Consider the following 20,883-nt stretch of genomic DNA (forward strand, 5'->3'; position numbering starts at 1 on the left):
AATACGAAATTGTTATACCACATTAGTTTGCTTCTCCAATAGTGAACATGAGAATTTAAGTAAGATAAAATAAAATGATAGATGACGTAAGCATAGTTACATGAACATACCTCAAGTATTGTCAGAATGAACTTTATATCTTCTTACAAATAAAAAAAAGGTCAATTTGTCTATTATTCAGGTCAAACATCAGTGTCTAGCGACAGACGCGTAATCACTAACCATGACTCATCCAATGTACGCATTCTCATTCTGTTCAATTAGTTGCTCATTGGGTAATTTAACAGCAATATATATGCATTAGAGCTATCAAAATGGATTATTGGATACAATGCGGATTATGAGTTATAAGGGTTATAAGTTAGTAAAAATCTGGATATAATTTGAATCTTTAAAATAAAATTCAAATCTAAAGAAAGTTTGATTTTTTTTTTTTTGAAAAAAATTAAAAGAAAATTCTGAGTTAAGCTCAAATCGAAATATCAAATTATAATCAGATTAAATAAAAAAGTAGTCACGTTTAATTCAAGTTAAAAATAAATTTAAAGTGAGGCCCTATTTTATCAATTGGATTGGTCTCTCTTTGCAACCTCTGACATGCACCAGCCACCTTTCTAAAACTTGTAAATAATTCTTAATTCAGAACGACGCTGTCCCTTTTAGGTTGATGCTTCCCAATTAGGCAGTGAAAGCCATGAGTTATCAAAATTTGACGTTGCATGTATTTTTTTAACAATAAATATTAATTATTAATATTATTAATTTTTTTTATTAGTGGAAGAATTTAAATTCTCTCCTTTTTTTCGTTCATTACTGCATCAACCTTTATATATATATATATATATATATATGCGCGCATTTGATAATTGTGATGACCCTTCACATGTGAATTCACGTGGAGACGTGTCTAATTCGGCAACTTCCAACGTGGAACGAAAAGATTGATTCATCTGCTTTACAATGCTTTTTGACTTTTTCCACTCACTGCTTCCTGTGTATATAAGCAAACCACAGGGCTGCAAAACCAGCCACCGCAAATAGATTCAGTTCTTAATTGTTTCAACCTCTTCTTACTTACATGACAAGAAAAATAATGGGTACTCTCACCTCAAACATAAACCTTAGCCCACAATACAATGTTCCCAAAGACTATCCACCCCATGGTTCTGTAGTTGAGGAAATACAAGGGCTTATTAGAGTACACAAACATGGATACGTGGAACGACCACAAGTTGTTCCATGTGTCACTGCTAGTAGTAAAATGAGTCCAGAACTAAATGTGACATCAAGAGACATGGCCATTGACAGTGCCACAAACACATGGGCACGTTTTTATGTTCCAATTTCCCAACACAAAAAAATGCCTTTTCTCGTTTATTTTCACGGAGGAGGATTTTGTGTTGGATCAGCAGCGTGGAGTTGCTACCATGATTTCCTCGCAAGGCTATCAGCCAAAGTGGAGTGTGTGATTATGTCAGTGAACTATCGATTGGCCCCAGAGAACCCTCTTCCAGCACCCTATGATGATGGCTTAAAGGCCATCATGTGGGTGAAACAACAAATGCTACATCAACAACACAACAAGGGTGGTAGTGAATGGTGGACTTCAAAGTGCAACTTCTCAAGTGTTTTCTTAGGTGGGGACAGTGCTGGTGCTAACATAGCCTACAACGTTGCCACGAGGCTATGTGCATGTGATGGCGCTGCTTTAAGACCCTTGAATTTGAAGGGTCTTATTTTGATACAACCCTTTTTTGGAGGGGAAGTGAGAACAGGTTCTGAGAAATGCATGGCTCAATCACCCGGTTCTGCTTTGAACTTGGCAGCTTCTGATACTTATTGGCGCTTGGCGTTACCGTGTGGTGCGAACCGTGACCATCCATGGTGCAACCCTTTGGTGAAGGTGAAGTTGGAGGAGTTGAAGCTCATGCGTACCTTGGTGTGCATCTCGGAGATGGACATATTGAAGGATAGGAATTTGGAGTTCTGCGATGCTTTGGTGAGAGCAGGGAAAAGGGTTGAGTATGGGGTGTTCAGAGGTGTTGGACATGCGTTTCAGATTTTGAGCAAGTCTCAGGTATCTAAGAGCAGAGCCAAGGAAATGATGGCTCGTGTTAAGTCCTTCATGGCTCTCTGATTCTCTGCTTTAATGTTCTTTGCTAGCTTCATGAATCTGTCTGAGTATATAAAATTAAAATGAACTCTTGCTGAAAATCAAACTGGTTATTTAAATAGCTAAATCTTCAAGGAAAAGGACAATACTCGTCAAGGAAATGAGAAGAAGAAGGTGTTAATATAATAGGAAAGAGTACATTATCATTTTATTTCTTGAAAATGTACAATGTTGTTACATTAATTTCTAAAATAAATTTTAAATAAATACTATTTAAAAGTGAAATTTATGAATTATATTAGTCTAAAATTAAAAGAAAAAGGGTGATGATTCAAGTAATACTACTTTAGTTAAATATTAATAATATATATTTAAATACTAAAATAACAATAAATGGTGAAGTTAAAAAGTTAGATAAAACATTTAAATTTTAAGAAATTTATCTAAAATATAATACGAAAACACATTACACAGAAAAAATAATACCTTACTACTACTTAAAAAATTCTCAAAGGTATGAGAGCCTGATTAAATGCATGAATGAGATTGTATTTACAGTTGCCCTGAATTTAATTCACTTTAAATCTTTAGTGGATACACACTCATTTTTGCGTAGGCTTCCCTCCCTTTAAAATAGCCATATCCATATATAACTATGGTCACTGAAAAATTGCAACGGAAATTTATATCAGGATAATTTAAATAAAGTTTAAATTAATGGTCAATAAAGAAGTTCTTCAAGTGTTGATTGTACCGGTGGTTTGTTTAAAGAGAAGTTTTTAAGTTTTCAAAAAGAAATTGAGAATGTTTATTTCTCATATTTTATTTATTAGTAATTAAAAGTAATGCATTTCCAATTTGGGAAATTCCAAAACATATTGCTTTCCAAAAATATTTTTTTAACCTATCTCACAATTTTTCAAGTTAGGGAAAAAGGTCTTAATGTTGTAAAAATATTATATTATTTAATGTGTAAAAAGTGAAAGGAAAGAAAAAACAAGTATATAACATGACATAAATATTTCAAATAAATAAGAATATTTTTACCATTGTACCAATTTAAACTTTGTCTTATCAGCTTTCTCCCCAAATTAAAGAAAAGGGATATTGAATGAGTCTCGCTATTTTTTTTTTCTTCTCTCCCTTATTTTCTTGTATATCATATAAGGGGAAACTTTTTTTTATAAGTATGGATTCTTCCCTCTCTATTCCATCCCCTTAATTTCTGGTAAAATAAGCTTCAGTGTCGTCTAATTGGTAAAATCGATTATTATTTTTGGTATTTATAAATTTGGCAATTTAAGTTTTAGGCTTTATTTTTTTCATGTTTAATTCTTGAAAGTTATAAAAAATTATTTGCTTTTAGTCCCTCATTCAGTCAGTTTAATTTGTTTCTGATTAAGTAATTTTACGAGTTATTCACCAGCTACAAGAGAATAAATCTTTTCACGTATACGATGGATTATTTTTAAATTGTTTCTCTCTCCCATAATAATAATAATAATAATAATAATAATAATCTTACCTAATTACCAAGAAATTATTAATTTAAGTGATATTAAACTTATCCTTTTTCAGTCTTAAATAAAGTCTTAAGTTCCTCTTTACCAATGATATGATAATAAAAAACAAAAAACAGACTTACCTAGTTATCAAGATATAAACACAAATTTAAATTCGTAAAAAAAAACACACACATTTAAAATCATGTCATATTTGATAGGACAGATCCATTGCCCCTGCCACCCTAATCTAAAACTTGTTAACAATTTAGAGGGACATTTTCCATTTTAGATTAATGCTTTCCAAGTAGGCAGTGAAAACAACGATTTCTCAAAATTCGAGACACATTTGAGAATTGAGATAGCTCTCCACATGTGAATTCACGTGGAATGTGTGACAACTTTCACTCACTTTTGCAAGACTTTCTAACTTCAGAAAAGTTAAATTATATTGTGTAAAAAAAAAGTTAAATTAATGGTCGATTGTAAATCATTAATAGAAAATTCATTAATTGTTGATTAGACTGAAAGTGAGTTGCAACTTGAAAGAATTTTGCTTATAGTGTCATGATTTAAGTTTAGGAATTATAATTATCAGAAACACTCTTCTTAAATATCAATTTTTCAACTTAAAGGATTAAGAATAACTTTAGTATCAAATTTTGAACAAAGATCTTGCATTCAAGATATGATCTTATGTGGATCTTATAATAAAAATGTAGTAAGAGATCTTTAGAGAGGAAAATGAGTTCTTGTACAAGAACCCTAAAGATCTTTGCACAAGTTTAAAAAAAAATAAAAAATTACTTAAAAATAAAAACTAACCAACTACAACTAGTGGAAAGAAAAAAATGGAAGGAAAAAAAATGGAAGAACAAAAAAAAAACCAACAGAAAAGGAAGAACGAAAAAAAAACCAACATACCTAAGAGGCCACAAAGGGGGGAGGAGGCCGAGGAGGGGCAAAAAAAAGAAGAAGGGGGAGGGAGAGATCACAAAGGGGGAGGGGGAGGGGGGCGTGAAAGGAAGAAGGGGGAGAGGGAGTGAAGGGGCGGAAGAAAGAAGAAGAGGCACGAGAGAGTGAGGTGAAAAAATTGGGGGGAAAAAGAAGAAGAAAGGAGAAAGTGGATGTTGGGGGAAGAGGCACAGTGAAAGTGGTCACTGTGTACACAGTAACGTTTGAAAAATAGACGAAGGAATCACGAACGGTCGGAAAGAAGTGTTTAGCATAGTACAACAATCAGAAAAAAAAATATGTACAATATAAAATGGTTCAAACAATAACAATTTGTATACTCAATTGTCATTCTCATTTTTCATTTGTGAACCTCTATTTTCCAAATTCAAGCTTAGTTAATTTTTTTTTCAAATGGATCCAAATTAATTTGATTGACAAAGTTATCTAATTTTTTTACAAAATTACAACATGTCTCCTTTGACCCAAAATTCACAAAATCATCCTCCTTTTCCCCCCTCCTTTTTTACCACCACCACCACCAAATTATTTTATCTTAAACCCCTTCTATCGTTAATTCTCAAAGTTCGCAAACATTTCCTTCAATCCCATCAAACAGTCCTATGATGGTTTCAAATGATGATGTTGGTTCGCAATTTCCACATTTTTTTACCCAAATTGGGCTAAACGAGATCGTTGTCGAGGAAATAGAAGGGTCTTTGACAAAAATGAAGCCTTGAGTTGCCTTTGCAGTTGAAGAAGATACACATCTCATTAGGTCATGGCTCAGCATCTCAATCGATCCAATTGTTAGTGTTGGTCGAGGAAAATAAGCGTTTTGGTTGAGAGTCATGAAAAATTACAACAAACTTCGAGGTGAACTTCGCAAAAGAGCAGTTAATCAATTGAAATCACAATGACAAAAAATTAATTTGGTCGTGCAAAAATTTAAGGGTCATTACAAGTAAGAGGTATCATTGAAGAAAATTGGTTGCATGGATAACGATGTCATGCTTAATGCATATGACATTTGAAAGGAAAACGAAGGAACTGATTTTGGTTTGGAACATGCTTGACGACTTTTGAAAGATCAACCGAAATGGTTAGAGCAATTTAGTGAAAATTGTTCTAATGGGGCAAAAGACAGCCAAAATGAAGGCCAAGGAGAAAGGAGTAGGAACATCCACCAATCCTATGGACCTGATTGGTGTGGAGGAAACAATGAGAGAAAAAAAATGTTCTCAGCACCAAACTAGCAGTCTTAATGGATGATAACTGCAAAATCTGAGCTAATTTGATAGTCAATTTTGGCTAATAATAATTATAATTTCTTCACTTTACTATTGTTTTTAATGAAATAATGAAGAAATTAACATCTTTGCAATTTTTAATTAGCAGAAGTTAAAAGAAGAAGATTTCAAGTGCTTTAAAGGAAAATTGATACAAAAACTAGAAGAAAAAAAGCCTTGAAGAAAAGCTAAAAGAATTGGACAGCTCGCTTAGTGCGCAATCCAAGCTTAGCTCGAAGAAGACCCACGAGGAAGGCCAAAGGCAGACTTAGCGCGAAAACCCGCACTAAGAGTGAAGTTAGCGTGAAAAGTAAGCTACCTTAGGTCTATAAATTAAGTAGGAAGCAAAAGGAAAAGACATACCGAGTCTCAGAGCTCTCTAGTGAAGAAATCTAAAGCCTTAGTCTATCCCTTAGGGGAAACCCTCCTTCTTAGCCATTCCCCTCTTTCTTTCTTCTAGTCATTCAGCCCCTTCTTCCATCCATATTAACCCCTGAAGTATAAAGCCTCTCATGGCTACGAGAGGTTAAATCCTTTTGTTGGGAGCCTGGCAGACCAAACTCTTGTAATGTAATTAGTTTCATTATCTATTTAATGCAATCTTGTTTCTATTATTCTTCTTTGTGCTTTTTTGTGACTATGGCCTGATCATCCATATAATGTTTAGAGGATAATCATTGAAAAATGGTTATTTTCTAAAGAACTAGGGAAGAATATCTAAATAAATTCATTGCTAGAAATAGATTGATATTTGTTTTGTCCAATTTTTGCATCTCTAATCTTAATGTGTTTTATTATTTTATCCCTGCAAAGAAATTTGAAAAAAAGGAATAAATAAATTAGGTTCTTCGTGTGGGAAACCAAAGATAGAGTATCTTAGTAGATGTGGGTGGAAACAAGGATTTCATTATATAGAGAAAATTATTAACATTACATTACAAGTAGTTTTTGCATGTTAGATACCAACATTACCACATTCTGATTTCATCTTTCCGCATTATAATCATTGTTTATTTTTATTGTTATCTCTTCCTTTTTCCTTTACTCCAATTTTCACACTTACAATTCTCTATCTTTTCTCTCTCTTCTAATTGTTTAATAATTAGGTTTGCATCACTTAAGTACAACCAAAGTCCAAGTGGATTCGACACTCAGACTTCCGAGTCTTTTACTATTTAAAATGAATTGGTACACTTGTCAACGAGTTAACAAGGGAGAAAGAATTTGAAAAGGAATATTACAATATTCTTATGAAGGACACATCTATAATGTCTGAAACTTAACTCAAAGACAATCAAGTCTTTTGTAAAATAATTAGCATAAACTAGGAATCTAGTATTAATTTGTTAGGTAGTTTTATTTTGTTGTAATCATCTTTTAATTTGTATTTTTAGGAATCATGTTTGACTTTTTTTAATCGTATTTTAATTTGTTTAATTTTTTTTTAATTTGTGAAACTAGCTGTTATAAAACAAGCCATTATAAGACTAGTCGTTACAAAACTAGTCGTTGTACAATTTGTTATTTAATTGTTCAATTCTCATTCATTGTTATACATCTCCTCCAAACAATATTCTTCTTTCACTTGTTTGTGCAATCAATCATTCATACAATGGATCGAAATAATGACTTTGACAAAGTTTGTAAACAAATTGTTTATGAAACACTTGACAACGATAGTGATGAAAAAATCATGAGCTACTTACATGCGATGCAACAACAGTCAACACATAAGGCCTAGAAGAGTCATTAAATGCAATTGTGAAGATGGACATCTACGATTGATGAATAGCTACTTCTCAGAAATTTCGATATACACCAAGACTCAATTCCGACATAGGTTTCAGATGTGACGACAATTGTTCATTCGAATTGTTAACGCTCTTAGTGATCACAATGAGTATTTCCAAATGAGATATGATGTCGTTGGTAGAATGAGTCTCTCGCCATTGCAGAAGTGCATTGCACCTATTCGTATACTTGCATATAGATCACCTGCTGATTATGTGTATGAGTACGTTAGAATTGGCGAATGCACTACAACTCAATGCTTACAAAAATTTGTAAAGGGTGTCAAAAAGGTATTTGGACAATAGTACTTAAGAATACCCAACAGCAATGACATTAATTGCCTACTTCAAATTGGAGATGCACGAGGGTTTCCAGGTATGTTAGGTTCTATTGAGTTCTATTGATTGCATACATTGGGAGTTAAAAAATTGTCCAATTTCATGGCAAGGTCAATATCATAGAGGTGATCATCGCAAACCTACAATAATACTTGAAGTCGTCGCTTCACAAGACTTATGGATTTGGCATGCATTTTTAGAGTTATAGATTCAAACAATGACATTAATGTGTTAAACCAATTGTCTGTGTTTGATGACGTTGTGTAAGGTCGAACTCCTCCAGTACAATTTACAATTAATGAAACTCCATATAATATGGGTACTATCTTACATATGGTATTTATCCAGATTGGGCCACATACGTGAAGACCATACTAATGCCATAAGGTCTCAGAAGAAAATTATTTACAAGATGTCAAGAAGCAGCAAGAAAGAATGTGGAACGAACATTAGGTGTGCTCAAATCTCGATTCATAATTATACGTGATCCATTGCGTGCCTGAAGCATAGATACAAGAAAGGATATAATGATGACATGCATTATATTACATAACATGATTATCGAAGATAAACGAGGTACGTTCAATGATAATGTTAATATTGATTATGATTATGTAAAAAATGACATTTCAAATGTTACTATCACAACAATAATGAAATTTAATTTTTCTTTGACATTAATGTTTTCCAAAATTTTTTAATTATCTAATTTATGTATTTTTCACTTCTTTAACATTTAGTCATAAATAAAAATTAAATTTATACTAATTTTTCTATTTCTTAATATTTATAATTTATTTTCTTCAATGTTTCATTGAAATTAATTACTTAATTAATTATATTTAATTTAATAAATAATTAAATAAAATATTTAAAAGTAAAATCCATGTAAGACCTACAAAAAATTATTTAAAATCTCAAAAATAAAATCTATGAAAAAAATAAGACAAATCTTAAAGAAATTTTTAATCCTGTCGGATCCACTAAAAAATAGTCTAAAATCTCAATTCAAAATCTACCACTAAAGTTACTCTAATCTCACAACTTTACTTAGAAAGATCTAATTAGGAAAAAGAAATTATCTATAAAGATATGTTGTTAGCAAGTTTCAATTAATGTTTTCAACATTACATAAATTATTAACTAGTTTCTTAGAATATTTAATATAATATTTAACAGATTAAAAATATAAAATCGTTGAATTTTAAATCATTAAAACTATTTGGTATAGATATCAACTACTCTTTTACCAGTGATGTTTTTGTTTTAAAATGTTTGTGCAAAAATATTGGTAAAAATTTGAAATCATTTTAATTTTCACATGACAATCTTGTTATATAAACACGACGATCATACATTTAAAATAGTATATGACAATGATGAAACACAAAAATAATCCATATCCCATAAATCTATCAATGCGCGCCAGTTCCCTGATTGAAATCAAAATGCTAGAGAAGGCTCGAGCTATTGTGGCACTTATGGTGCGTTTGGATAATGATTGAAATGTGCAATTCATTGCCTAGCAGAATATTACACCAAGGAACAAAAAAAAATCTACGAAAAATACAATCAGGAAAAAACACATAATATATGGAAATTAGCATATAATGGAAACTAAATCACATCAATGGTCAATGACTGAAAAGCACTAAACATAACTATGCAGTATTATTTATGGTAGTTGGAAATATTAGCATCTCTTCTGACGTCTTCAACCTAAATGCGTGTGGAACCATTTCTGCCTAGCAAGACATCATGACATGATCAATTGCTTGTAGTGCTTGGTTGGAGAAAAATCGCACGTCAACATCAGGATCCTCACTGAGCTCAACCAGACATGGACGAATAGTCTTCTCCACGACCTGAATGGCAAATGATGTTCACAGTTAGAGTCTAAGACAAACAAAGATGAACAGAGGATGGAAACACAAGTATAATACTTACCGACTGATCAACGATGGGGAAGATGGACTCTAATACCTTTGCCACATTGAACTTTATGTTGGGCACTCTAGAAGGGAGTAAATGGCAGCAATTAGAAACTTGAAGCAAACTGTATTGACATGATGGCATGTACCCAGCTTTCAAAAGGTAAAACAAAATACCTGTCTTTAGATGCAGCAAGAACAACCGGTAACAAGTTTGAACAAGTGATTTCAGGGCCCATCACAGGAGCAAGCAGAGAGATAGCACGAAGAATGGTCATCCGATACAAATAGTGTGGATTGTTGTTCATCTCCAAAACCTGTTCCAGCATTCCATATAGATACTTCTGAAGTTGCACTTAGGAGAATAGAAGAAGTAATAGCATATAACAAGCATATATTTCAATTTCCACTAGACATGCACAAAAACCTACACAGACGAATTAATGTTGACATATGTTGGTGTGTCATTTCGTTAATAATAAATTAAGCAAATAGATGAACCTGAGGAATTATGTGCTGCATAGCCCACTCAGGTCCAAATTCTTCAGCAAGGCGTTTCAAGTTGTTAGCAGCTGCTTCGCGAATTGAATGAACCTACAATAACTAAGGTTGTTAACAAAAACAGTCATGTGCAATATGCAGTTCCCAAAATGCACCCACACTAGCAAGGAAGTGGAGAGCACAAACCTTATCCTGTAACCACTGCATGCAAAGAGCACCAAGTTTGTCATCAAAAAACCTAACCCCCAATTGACTTGCCAATAAGGGTATATATTCTATAATTGCAAGCCGGACCCTCCAATGCCTATCCTCAGCAAGCTCAACAATGGCTGGTAACAAAGACTGAGATAACAGATCGATTCCTATAACCTGCAAGAATACATTGATTAAAATGTCTTTCAAAGGTTTTCTTTTGCTTTGTACATGTTTTGTGAGTATAGGGTGGTATGCAGACATAAGGCTTAAATAAAAGCATCAGTTCTGAATGCTAGAATTAATTATATCAGCAGAGAAAAGGAACAAAGGTTGCCAAAAGAAATCTAAAGCATTCAGAAAATTAAATTAATTACAGAAAATATAACAACCTGATTCACTTGATCAAGCTTGCTGATAATGTTTAGGCGTACGTCAGGAAATTCATCCTTCAAAAGGGAAAGGAAAATAGGAAGAAGCTGCTCAATTGTTGCTTCCTGCAATGAAGATAAGGTAGAACTGAGATGCACATTTACACCAAATAAAACTACTACTATAACAATAGCCTAGAAAATAGATTTTGTTGATTATCTTTTATTGGAGAATGGAGACAGAAGAAAGATACAAATTTCTAGGAAACTAAAGAGACGGGGAGAAAGGCTAAAAATTGGTGATACAATATTAGCTGCATGATTGAAGTATCACAATCTAGTAAATTCAATATAAGTATTCATACCAGAAAAGGGCAAATGTCAGTTATCACAAAGTAACTGTGGTAACTGCAAAAGCAGTCAAACATATAAAAGAGGCTAAATTAATCTGTTAGTTCCTGAGCTATTTGGAAATTTTTAAATCTCTATACTTCAGAAGTTTGTAATTAGGTCTTATATATCATTTTTATTAGGTCCTGACAAGGGTTCGAAGCACAGGTACCTATTTGAAAATTCTTAAATAATTCAAGGAGCCACTAAATAATTAAACCACAACCTTTACCGATTCCTAAATTTCTTGAAATCTCTCAAATAGATCCCTATACTTTGAACAGAACCCTAACAAAAACCTAGCCAGGGACCAATTACAAACTTTTAAAGTACAAGGACCTATTTAAATATTCTTAAATAGTTCAGGGACTAATAGATTATAGGTTAACTTAACCTAAAAATATAATTGCTATCTTTACAAATGGCACGAGTTTTTCCTCAAACATGCCATAAAATACAATATTGCATCATTAGAAGGGCCCTCAAGCCCCAAACAACAGATTTCACCTTCATGATACCGATAATGTGTATTTCTGTCTAGAGAACAATAACTGCAGAAACAGATATTTGACACTTATACCTTTCCCAACACTGGAGCCATTCCCATTATTACTGAAGCCAAAGCAGACCGGACATGCTGTGAAGAATCTGATGACAATTCCTGCAAAAGTTGTTTCAAAGAACTTAAACCTGTAAATATAAATTTATCCTACTGAATTGACAAACCAAAACCAAGGAAAGCCTCTGTATATAATCAGTAATATTAATGTGTTATAATTTCTTTTCCAAAGATGTATACCTTCACACAAGGAAGAATATGCTGAATTGCAAGATCTGGATTTAAAATCCGGCAAAACTTGGTCACTTTTCCAGCAGCTGCTATGCGTACTTCAGCCTCATTATCACGAAGCAACCGCACATAAGCAGGTACCAATTCCGTTCTACACAAACAATAGTTAAGAAAAATAAATATATTGCTTAGGCTTCAGAGTTGGGCCTTGGTAATCATAAGAGATAATCAATACAAAAATCACATGATTTAGCATTATTATTATATCATGAATGTCCAAAACACTAGCTAGTTAACTGAGTTTATAAGTCATAATACAATATATTCACATAACATAGCACTATGATAGAAAGATATGCAGCATGTGCAATAATCAGCAAAATAATAATAATAATAATAATAATAATAATAATACCTGGTAGGTTCAGGGCCTACAGCTTCGCAAAGCTCATACAATTGATTTGCAACCATGTAACGCACACGCCAAGACTTATCCTATCCAGGATGAAATTAAATCACATAAATAAATTTAAAAAAAAAATATTCGGTATGGTGCATATAACATTTTACAGACATATGAATGCAGGGAGACTAAATAGAGATTTAATTTTATTTTCATTTTATAATTTTTGTTCACTCTTAAATGTACTGATAGGCCAATAACTAATGTGTAAAGAAGAAGAAAACCCCATAGGCCCAACGATGGCCTATGGAGGGAGGCATCCAGATAGAGGGGAACAATTCAGTTGAGAAGGGATGTCACTGGGAGGAAGATTGATGCAGGTAATCATTTTGGAAGGATGGAGAGTTGGTTATGAACCCTGGCTGGGGGTAACAGGATAAGGAATTGTTTTAGAAAAGGTTGGGCAGGCCTGCTGGCTTGAGGGAGAGTTCTTTCCTATCTTATGTTTTGTCATTTTTACTGTTTTATCGTTCTGTTTTCCTATTCCAAATATCAGAAGCTTGTCTCTCATTATATATATATATATATATATATATATATATATATACAGTTCCTATCATGTACCTGGGAGAAGTTAACAATAACCGGGAGTATATGTGCAACACAATCTTGTGGCTCCAACAGCTTGCCAAGAGCAGCACAGCCCTCCACAGCCAACAATCTGACAGAATCTTGATCTGTTCCAAGATTACAATTGCATATTAAAGGAGTAAAGTACATTCAGGAGACTCTACAACACAATCACACATGTAAATATGTAACAGACAAATGACAGACACTTTCCATCTACAAAGAACAAGAAATATGTATTCAATTACCATCTTGAGTAAGATCGTCAAAAATTGACATGACATCAGCCTTCAAATGAGCATATTCAACAGTTGCAGCAAATTTCCCAAGATTTGATGCAGCCGACCTTCTAACCATAGGCATATCATCCTGACATAACTGACTGTATATTGATCTCAACTCTGTCTTTGATGTTTCTGGTGCGCTAGGGTATGCAATATGAAATAGTCCACATGCAGAGACTCGGGCGGTAAACCATTCACCTGCTGCCAATCTCTGAACAAAAAAAATCGCAGCATGAATTGGACAGAATGTTCAATCAACTTAATCAATGGGAACTAGCAGGATACATACAGCAGACCATAAATGACAAACAAGCCAATACACATGTGATCACTTAGCAAGTTAGCATTTTAGCAACAACAAAAATGTTATAAATTGCAGTCTAATTGCAAAGTCAAGTTTCAAGCACCATTCAAGTTAACCCAGATCCATTAACCAACCTCTATCTCTAATTAAGTACCAGGCTGTTCAAGTAATAGAAAATTGTCAAATTCCAGGAAATAAAGTAAAATTAATATGATAATCAGAACCACAGCAAGCCCCAAAACCATGAGTGAAAAGGAAAAAATTTCTGTAACATTCATGATGGATTTCACATGAAGTAACAATAAAATCATTTATATTGATGAAAAAACATTAACTGACCTTCACCAATGGGATGTAATATTCAACCAAATCACTCTCCCTCATTTGAGATCCAATTCTACAAAGTGACTCCACAGCTTTATCTCTCACACAGGTTTCCTCAACAGTGCAAAGTGTCTCCAGCGGTGGCAGCAACACACTAGCATGTTCCACTCCCCCAACATAAGGAATAAACACTCCCAACTCTTCTGCCATTGCAAGAAGTACTTCGTCATCATCATCATTATTTTCACTTAAAAATGGAATTAATTCTCGACGGGTTCGCTCCTCCCCAAGAGCACGTGCAATTGTTGATAGCCTACGAATTGAGTTTAACCGCAGCTGGATGTCATCATTTTTCAACTCATCTATAAGCACCGCTATTGGATATAATGGTTCGTCAGCCATAGATATTTTGCTTGGTTCCCAATATTTCTGGCAAAATCAGCATATTAATCAAATCGTTAGAAGAACAAACATAACCATAATTCAAAAAATAATGAGAAAATAGAATTACAATTATTAGTACACCAAACAGAAAATACTACTAAATCACCACACCAGCATTAATTAAATGTAATCATTAACAATAAAATCCCTTGAACTTGGAACTCCATCTTAATTAACCAATTTCATACACATTACTTGACTCACGTTTTTCCAGCTCTAGTTAAAGTAACGCATATAAAATCAAATCAAGAGTTTAACGACAGGAAAGTAGCAGCTCCAAGTTCAATTGTATGTGTAGTGTGCACGCGCGCGTATAAAGCTATAGGATTCAGTTAAGTTTAATTACGGTTTCAACTTAAAAGACGCGTATGCGGCATCTAAAACATTTCAAGAGCTCATAAAACCAAACAATTGAAAATTCGACATCAAAATATTTAGTCGGAAAGTATCAAGAAAGAAAACCTAGTGTTTCAAATCCCGATAGGAATGAGCAAAACACTTTACCGTGTCGCGCGAAAGTGTCGATAACTTTTGATTTCACGTGCTAGCGAAATGTGAAGATGGAGAAATTGCGACCTCCTTCTAGTAAATCGTTGGATACAGATGAACACGGGTTTCAAAAGCGCATTAGTGCGAGCTGCTACGCATGGACACCGGAAACCCTAAGACCATTGAAGAAGGAGGGAGAAGACGATAGAGGGAAGCAATGTGGTCACACACAGAAATGCCATTCTATTTCAAGTTTAACATTAAAACGCAGCGTTGAGCACTTTCACGCGTTTTTGTCTTTTTTTTTTTTACCTTTTTCTAGTCATAATTATTTTTAAAAAGTATTCCTCCCCCCCATTTTGTTTGATGTGTTTAGCAAAAGAATTGTTAAATTTTACAATGTCAAAATATTAATTTTTTATTATATTCTTAATTATTTTATGTGAAGTGAGAAAACAATAAAGAAGTTTTCAATAAGAGAAAATCTAATTAATATGAAAGACAAAAGATAAATTTATAAATCGTATAATATTTTTTATAGAATATTAATTATATTTTGTAATTTATGTGTCAAAACTATACATCACAAAAGATGAAACGGGAAATAAATATGTTAATTATATTTGCTTTGGGCCATAAGTGAAATAATGCAAGGAAAAAAAATGACAGGTTTTAGTTAATTATATTGGTTTTGGATCACAATTCACAAGTGAAATAGTGCAGGAAAAAAAAAATGATTGAATTGGTTATGTTTCACAAGCTATTTTAGTTTATTTATTTATTTATTTTTAATTACCAAAAAAATATTGTTTGATTTATAAATAAGTTTTTTAGTATCTTGCAGCAGTTTTAGACATTACTTCAAATAATATTTTTTAAAATACTAATTGTTAATTTTTTTTATTCACTTTTTTCTTATAATACTTATTAAATTTGTGTTTTATCCTTTTAAAACAAGTTATTTTTTATTATATTTTATTAAATTTTAAGATATTTTAATTTGTGTGATTTTTATTTTAAACTTGATTGAAATATTTTAAGATGTTGTATAAGATTAATAGTAGAATATATTCATTATAAAAATTGAAACTAAACAATATATTTATGTTGCTCAATCAAAATTTTAATTTTGTTTTAGTAATTTATAACAATTTTTAATATTTAAGTTAGTGAAATTATCCTTTAATATTGATTCTAAGTTTATTCTTAGAATTTATTACATTATATTATACCAAGATTAGTCAAAATAACAATAATAAAGCCTAAACTTGATGTATAAAATAAAGTTATTTCTTTTTATATTAAATGAGAAACAATGTAATTAACATTCATTTTTTTATATAAAACATTAACTTTTTGTTACAAATCTTTTAACAATATAAAAATATGTTATTTTCTTAAGTTTAATTTCCGTGCATTGTCACTGAAAAAAAAAACAGTTAGTTATTCAATTAGATATCATTTTGATTTTTAAAATATATTAAAAAATATATTATTTTATCATACTTAACAATACATGAGAATGTAAGAAAATGCTATCATTGAATTTTGATTATATCCTATTTTCTTTTATACTTGTAGTATTCGCATTCTTACATAAATTCTATATAATATCGATCGGGAAAATTCATATATCACTTGGTTGGATGGATCCTTATTACAAGAGTTTGTTTATATTCCCGCCCATGTTCTTGGCTTCATTTTGTCTTCCCGTAGAACCTTTCCCCATGTTCATGTAGAATCTTTGTGAATAGAAGCTCATGTTGCAGAACTTTAGCAGATTGAAGAGACACCTTTACAAAACTTAAACAAATCAAAGTTGGTTGTTTAAATTATACAGAGTATATAAAGATGATGAGATATTTTGGACATTGAATTTAATTTATAGAAGCCAAGAATAGAGAATGCATCTTCAGCTTCAAATTTATTTTTAATAAATGAAACAAAATATTTCTGTTTGACATCTTTCACAACCTCCAATTTATAAACAAGGAGACTGTAGAGTAGAGCCTGTCCCAAGTGGCCACTAACTCCTAGCTACTTGAGCAAAGGTTGTTCAAGGGGGTCTTTAAATTTGGCCTTCTCACTGAGATCTTGGAATTCATCCACAAGATTTTGAAGCCTCGCAACAAACTCGATTAAATTCGAAGCAAATGTTCCCAAAGACAAGGAGCTCGCACTTTCATACACTTTGGATTCAGGCTCATTTACTATACCATCTGCGAAAAAAGAAAGATGTGACTTCCCCAGAAAGCTCTTGTTCGCAGTCTGTGGAAGGTTGGATTCTAGCATGGAGGGCTCTATTCTTACACTAAGTTTTGGATCATCCCCTATTTCATTGAGGGAAGTGATCTCTGGTGGCTTGTTCTCATTGTCCTTAACATCAATCAAATTCTCAGGTTGTTCTTTTTCCTTATGCTCTCTTGCAGCTTCCCAGCTCTCATAATTCACTAGGAGGAATGACAATCTGTCAATCTTCATCTGCAATTGCTCAGCTGCCTCATGAACATCTAAGAGGATGTCACCGGTGCTTAGCTTCTCCATCCTTTCCACTTTGCTTCCAAGTGTACGCAATACTTTAGCTCCTTCAACACCAACCTTCTGAAGTTCATCATAGAAAACCAGCCTCTTTTCCGGAGGTGACTGTTACATAAACAACATATTAGGATTAAATATTTCATCATGTATCATAATTTTTTTGACTTTTATAACAATTATTTTAAATGTTATACCAAGAATGATTTCTGACTGATTGAAAAAAGCATGTAAACTCATAATAGGTAATCTACAATACATTCAAAATTGTAATTATGTAGCAGAAAAAATTGACATGTATTAATGACATGCAACAATCTAAACTAGCATCAATCATTTCATGAAATGTGATAATCTTTATGTTGTTGGGAGCTTGCATAGGATTGAAAGGAGAAAGGATAAATTAAGCAAACAGCCTTTGTGAAAGAATAATTAATAAAAATGGTAATGGGGCGAAAGTTCATACATGCACATGCAAATCCAATACGCCCCCCAGGGCGAGAAGGTAGCATATAACAATAACAAAAATACAAATCAAAGAAGGAAAGGTTCCCTTCACCTGTATTTCTGAAAGTATGCATCCGTGCATTGCCATGACCATGAAAGCACAATGCCTCAATGCTCCACTGACTTTGACGTAGCTTCTCCAAGGATAATTGAACATCTTGTATGGACCATGAGGTGGTTCCCATAATGCAAAGTCCACCTGCAAGAGCAAAAAACTTGTAAAATGTGAACACCATAGTTTTGGCGTTTTAGCAAGTCTTAGAAAAATGGATACCAGAGTCTCCTCTTGAGTTGACGATTGCACTGCTGTTCTATAACCACGGTAAAGAGGGTCATCAGAGGCTTGATAAACAAGTATTTTGGATGGGATCCTCTCATATTCAACGCATTGTAGGTACCCATTTACACAACCTAAACAAAGTACCACAGGAACCAACAAATCTAGCAAGTCAGCAACAAGAACAAGTTTCTATGATCCTAATATACTTCAGAATTTGATTAGAATCCACTCACATTATTTACCTTTATCCTATTATCCAATTATAGATTTGTTGGCTTTTATAAAAATTACTTCAAAAGTCATAGTGAGGAAAGTTGAGCAAGACCTTCTAAAGATGCGGCAACTCCAATGAAATTTTTCACCACCAATTTGTGCAGATCCTCCCCAGACCAGATGGGATAAATGCAAATATTCACAGACAAACTTACACCAGCACCAATACCAATTAGAACCAATCTGTAAAAAGCTGTGCTGAAAAATTGCAACCCGGTTCTCCCGGACACTAACACAATACAAAATGTCAGCAAGAATACACGAAAACCGTATTCATATTGCTTCATCGCGGGGTACAGCTTCACATAACTCGCACAAAACCCTGCACGCCACAACAGGACAGTCATCACATAGACACACACACCTCATCATCATCAATCATGAACGTTGCCATAAATTAAAGGAAAATGCCCAACCAACCAGCAATAAAAATAGAGACCACAATAATAAGCTCTTCAAAAGCTCGACCAACCAACACGGATAACTGTGCAATACCCAGAGCAAGAACTCCAGCAGAAAATGTTCCCAAAGCACGATTGAAACCTTTGTTAAGGGTAGCACCTATCTCCCACATCACCAAAAAACAAAAAGTTAACGTTTTCATCAAGCAACATAATTAAAAACAAACAAGAAAGTTTTCGAGAATTTATTATATAATCCCACAATTTATACAATTGCCCCGACCAATTATCACATATTAGGTGATCGAGTTCTTTAATTTAGGCCTAATTATACAATATTTTCTTGATTGTATGGTCTAGGACCACCATGTGTTCGTGATCTTAGTCAATCTTTACATGACATCTAGTCGAGTTTCTAAATATACGAGAAAAAGTTAATAAATTCGGCTGCATGTCGTGGAAAAATTAATCAGAATCATGAACAGTATCAAATCATACCTATGCTGAATTCGAAAACAACGACAACAGTGAGGATTGCCCAGACAGAGTACTTGCTAAATTGTTCCTCCTCAATGTATATGACAAGCGAGACAATGGCTAAGGATAAGCCAGCTTTGACGGCGAAGAGGACTTTGCGTCGGTCAGAGCGACCCATCTCGTACAATTTGGAGGCAAAGTCTCTGGACCAGTTGTGAAAGCTAACGACACGATCAGAGAGCGCGTCGAGGAAGGAACGCTTGGGGGAGGCATCGTGGTCGCCGTTGAAGCCAACAAAATCTTGGTATTCCTTCTTGGAAAGGAGCCTCTCTTTGCTTTTCTCCAAGAAACTGTGTCTGAATGACCCCACTCTCGCGGCCATTCTCTCCGATTGCTGTAGGTTATTAAATGCGAAGAAGGAGGGAATGATGATGGTGATGAGGCTGAGAGCAAATCTGGATGGAATGTAACAGAGGAACAGAGTTGAAGGAGAGAATGAAGGGACTGTTACCTTCGGGTGTGGCGAAGCGAAGTAAGAGCAAATGAACCCGCCAAGTGACACCGTTTTCCGTTATTCTTATTTTTGGAAAAGAAAAAATATATGATGTTTTAAAATTGTCTACAGTTTTTTTATATTGTTGGTCGTGTTTGACATGAAAATAAGTCAAACTTGTGTTCCTTTTGTCTAATTAAAAATAAGTGAAACTTATGTAGGCGGGGTCAGTCTAGTCTCCTTACCTCCCAACTCCCCAAGTTCTTGTCATTCCTATCCTTGATCCCTATCAAGATTCAAAAATTAAACTCATCTTCCGTTTGGAAATTGGTTCTTTTTTTCTGTGTTATCTTATTTTTTTATTTATAAAAAATAGAAAAAATAGGACAATTTTTTTGCTAATTGGACGGAATCTATGTTAAATTGAAATTTTAAATAAAAATTATTTGATCTCATATAACTTAAAGAAATTATAATCATATCACTTTATTTTATCAAAGTTAAAATTTTAAGTATTTAATAACAGATTAAGTAAAAATTATATATAATTATAAAAAAAAATTAAAACATAAAATAAACATTAATCCATTAAAATTATAAGGTTATAATAATTTAAAATATTTATTATATCAGAATAATAGTAGGATGAGAACGGGACCAGTGTATCCAATCTTACCCCAAACCCGACTTCTTCAATAGGGAAAAATTTAATCTTGACTTCCATCAATTTGATTTTTTCCTATTAAAGTTGAGGAAGTCCGGGTTGATTTCCACTAAACGCGTACAGTTATCATGTCTACATTACCACATCATATAATGCTATGTGACTTACATTATCACCTCAAACAATTCATTTAATTAAATTTAATAAAATTTT

At 33.1% G+C, this 20,883-nt stretch overlaps 3 protein-coding genes across 3 annotated transcripts; 1 reads left to right on the forward strand and 2 right to left on the reverse strand.

Annotated features, from left to right (window-relative positions):
* Positions 1–1,031: 1,031 nt before the first annotated feature.
* LOC100775824 (probable carboxylesterase 6) lies at positions 1,032–3,490 on the forward strand. Its single transcript, XM_003555181.4, has one exon. The coding sequence runs from the start codon at positions 1,079–1,081 to the stop codon at positions 2,135–2,137; it is 1,059 nt and encodes a 352-aa protein (XP_003555229.2). The 5' UTR covers positions 1,032–1,078; the 3' UTR covers positions 2,138–3,490.
* A 5,967-nt stretch (positions 3,491–9,457) lies between these two features.
* LOC100811658 (serine/threonine-protein phosphatase 2A 65 kDa regulatory subunit A beta isoform) lies at positions 9,458–15,085 on the reverse strand (the record flags this gene model as incomplete). Its single annotated transcript, XM_003555842.4, has 13 exons — positions 9,458–9,852; positions 9,935–10,001; positions 10,096–10,235; positions 10,420–10,512; positions 10,606–10,788; positions 11,004–11,108; positions 11,953–12,033; positions 12,172–12,313; positions 12,578–12,657; positions 13,190–13,302; positions 13,444–13,690; positions 14,123–14,536; positions 15,056–15,085. Coding segments are annotated over 13 exons (1,815 nt in total), but the record flags the coding sequence as incomplete, so codon positions are not given.
* Positions 15,086–16,939: 1,854 nt separating this feature from the next.
* On the reverse strand, positions 16,940–20,109 carry ALMT33 (aluminum-activated malate transporter family protein). Its single transcript, XM_041013229.1, has 6 exons — positions 19,535–20,109; positions 19,056–19,196; positions 18,688–18,957; positions 18,357–18,493; positions 18,135–18,281; positions 16,940–17,683 (listed from the first exon to the last, which is right to left on the reverse strand). Exons 1-6 carry the CDS (start codon positions 19,893–19,895, stop codon positions 17,078–17,080), a joined length of 1,662 nt encoding a protein of 553 aa, XP_040869163.1. The 5' UTR covers positions 19,896–20,109; the 3' UTR covers positions 16,940–17,077.
* Between the last annotated feature and the right edge of the window lie 774 nt (positions 20,110–20,883).

The sequence above is a fragment of the Glycine max genome, chromosome 20 (assembly GCF_000004515.6).
Source record: "Glycine max cultivar Williams 82 chromosome 20, Glycine_max_v4.0, whole genome shotgun sequence".
Taxonomy (NCBI): Eukaryota; Viridiplantae; Streptophyta; class Magnoliopsida; order Fabales; family Fabaceae; genus Glycine; species Glycine max.

Excerpts from the sequence above, each read along its gene's own strand:
- LOC100775824 (XM_003555181.4), top strand. The coding sequence starts at position 1,079 with ATGACAAGAAAAATAATGGGTACTCTCACCTCAAACATAAACCTTAGC.
- ALMT33 (XM_041013229.1), bottom strand. The coding sequence starts at position 19,895 with ATGGCCGCGAGAGTGGGGTCATTCAGACACAGTTTCTTGGAGAAAAGC. Across the intron at positions 19,197-19,534 it reads TGTTTTCGAATTCAGCATAG|GTGCTACCCTTAACAAAGGT; the intron begins GTATGATTTGAT and ends TGTGGGAGATAG. Across the intron at positions 17,684-18,134 it reads GCATACTTTCAGAAATACAG|TCACCTCCGGAAAAGAGGCT; the intron begins GTGAAGGGAACC and ends TTTATGTAACAG.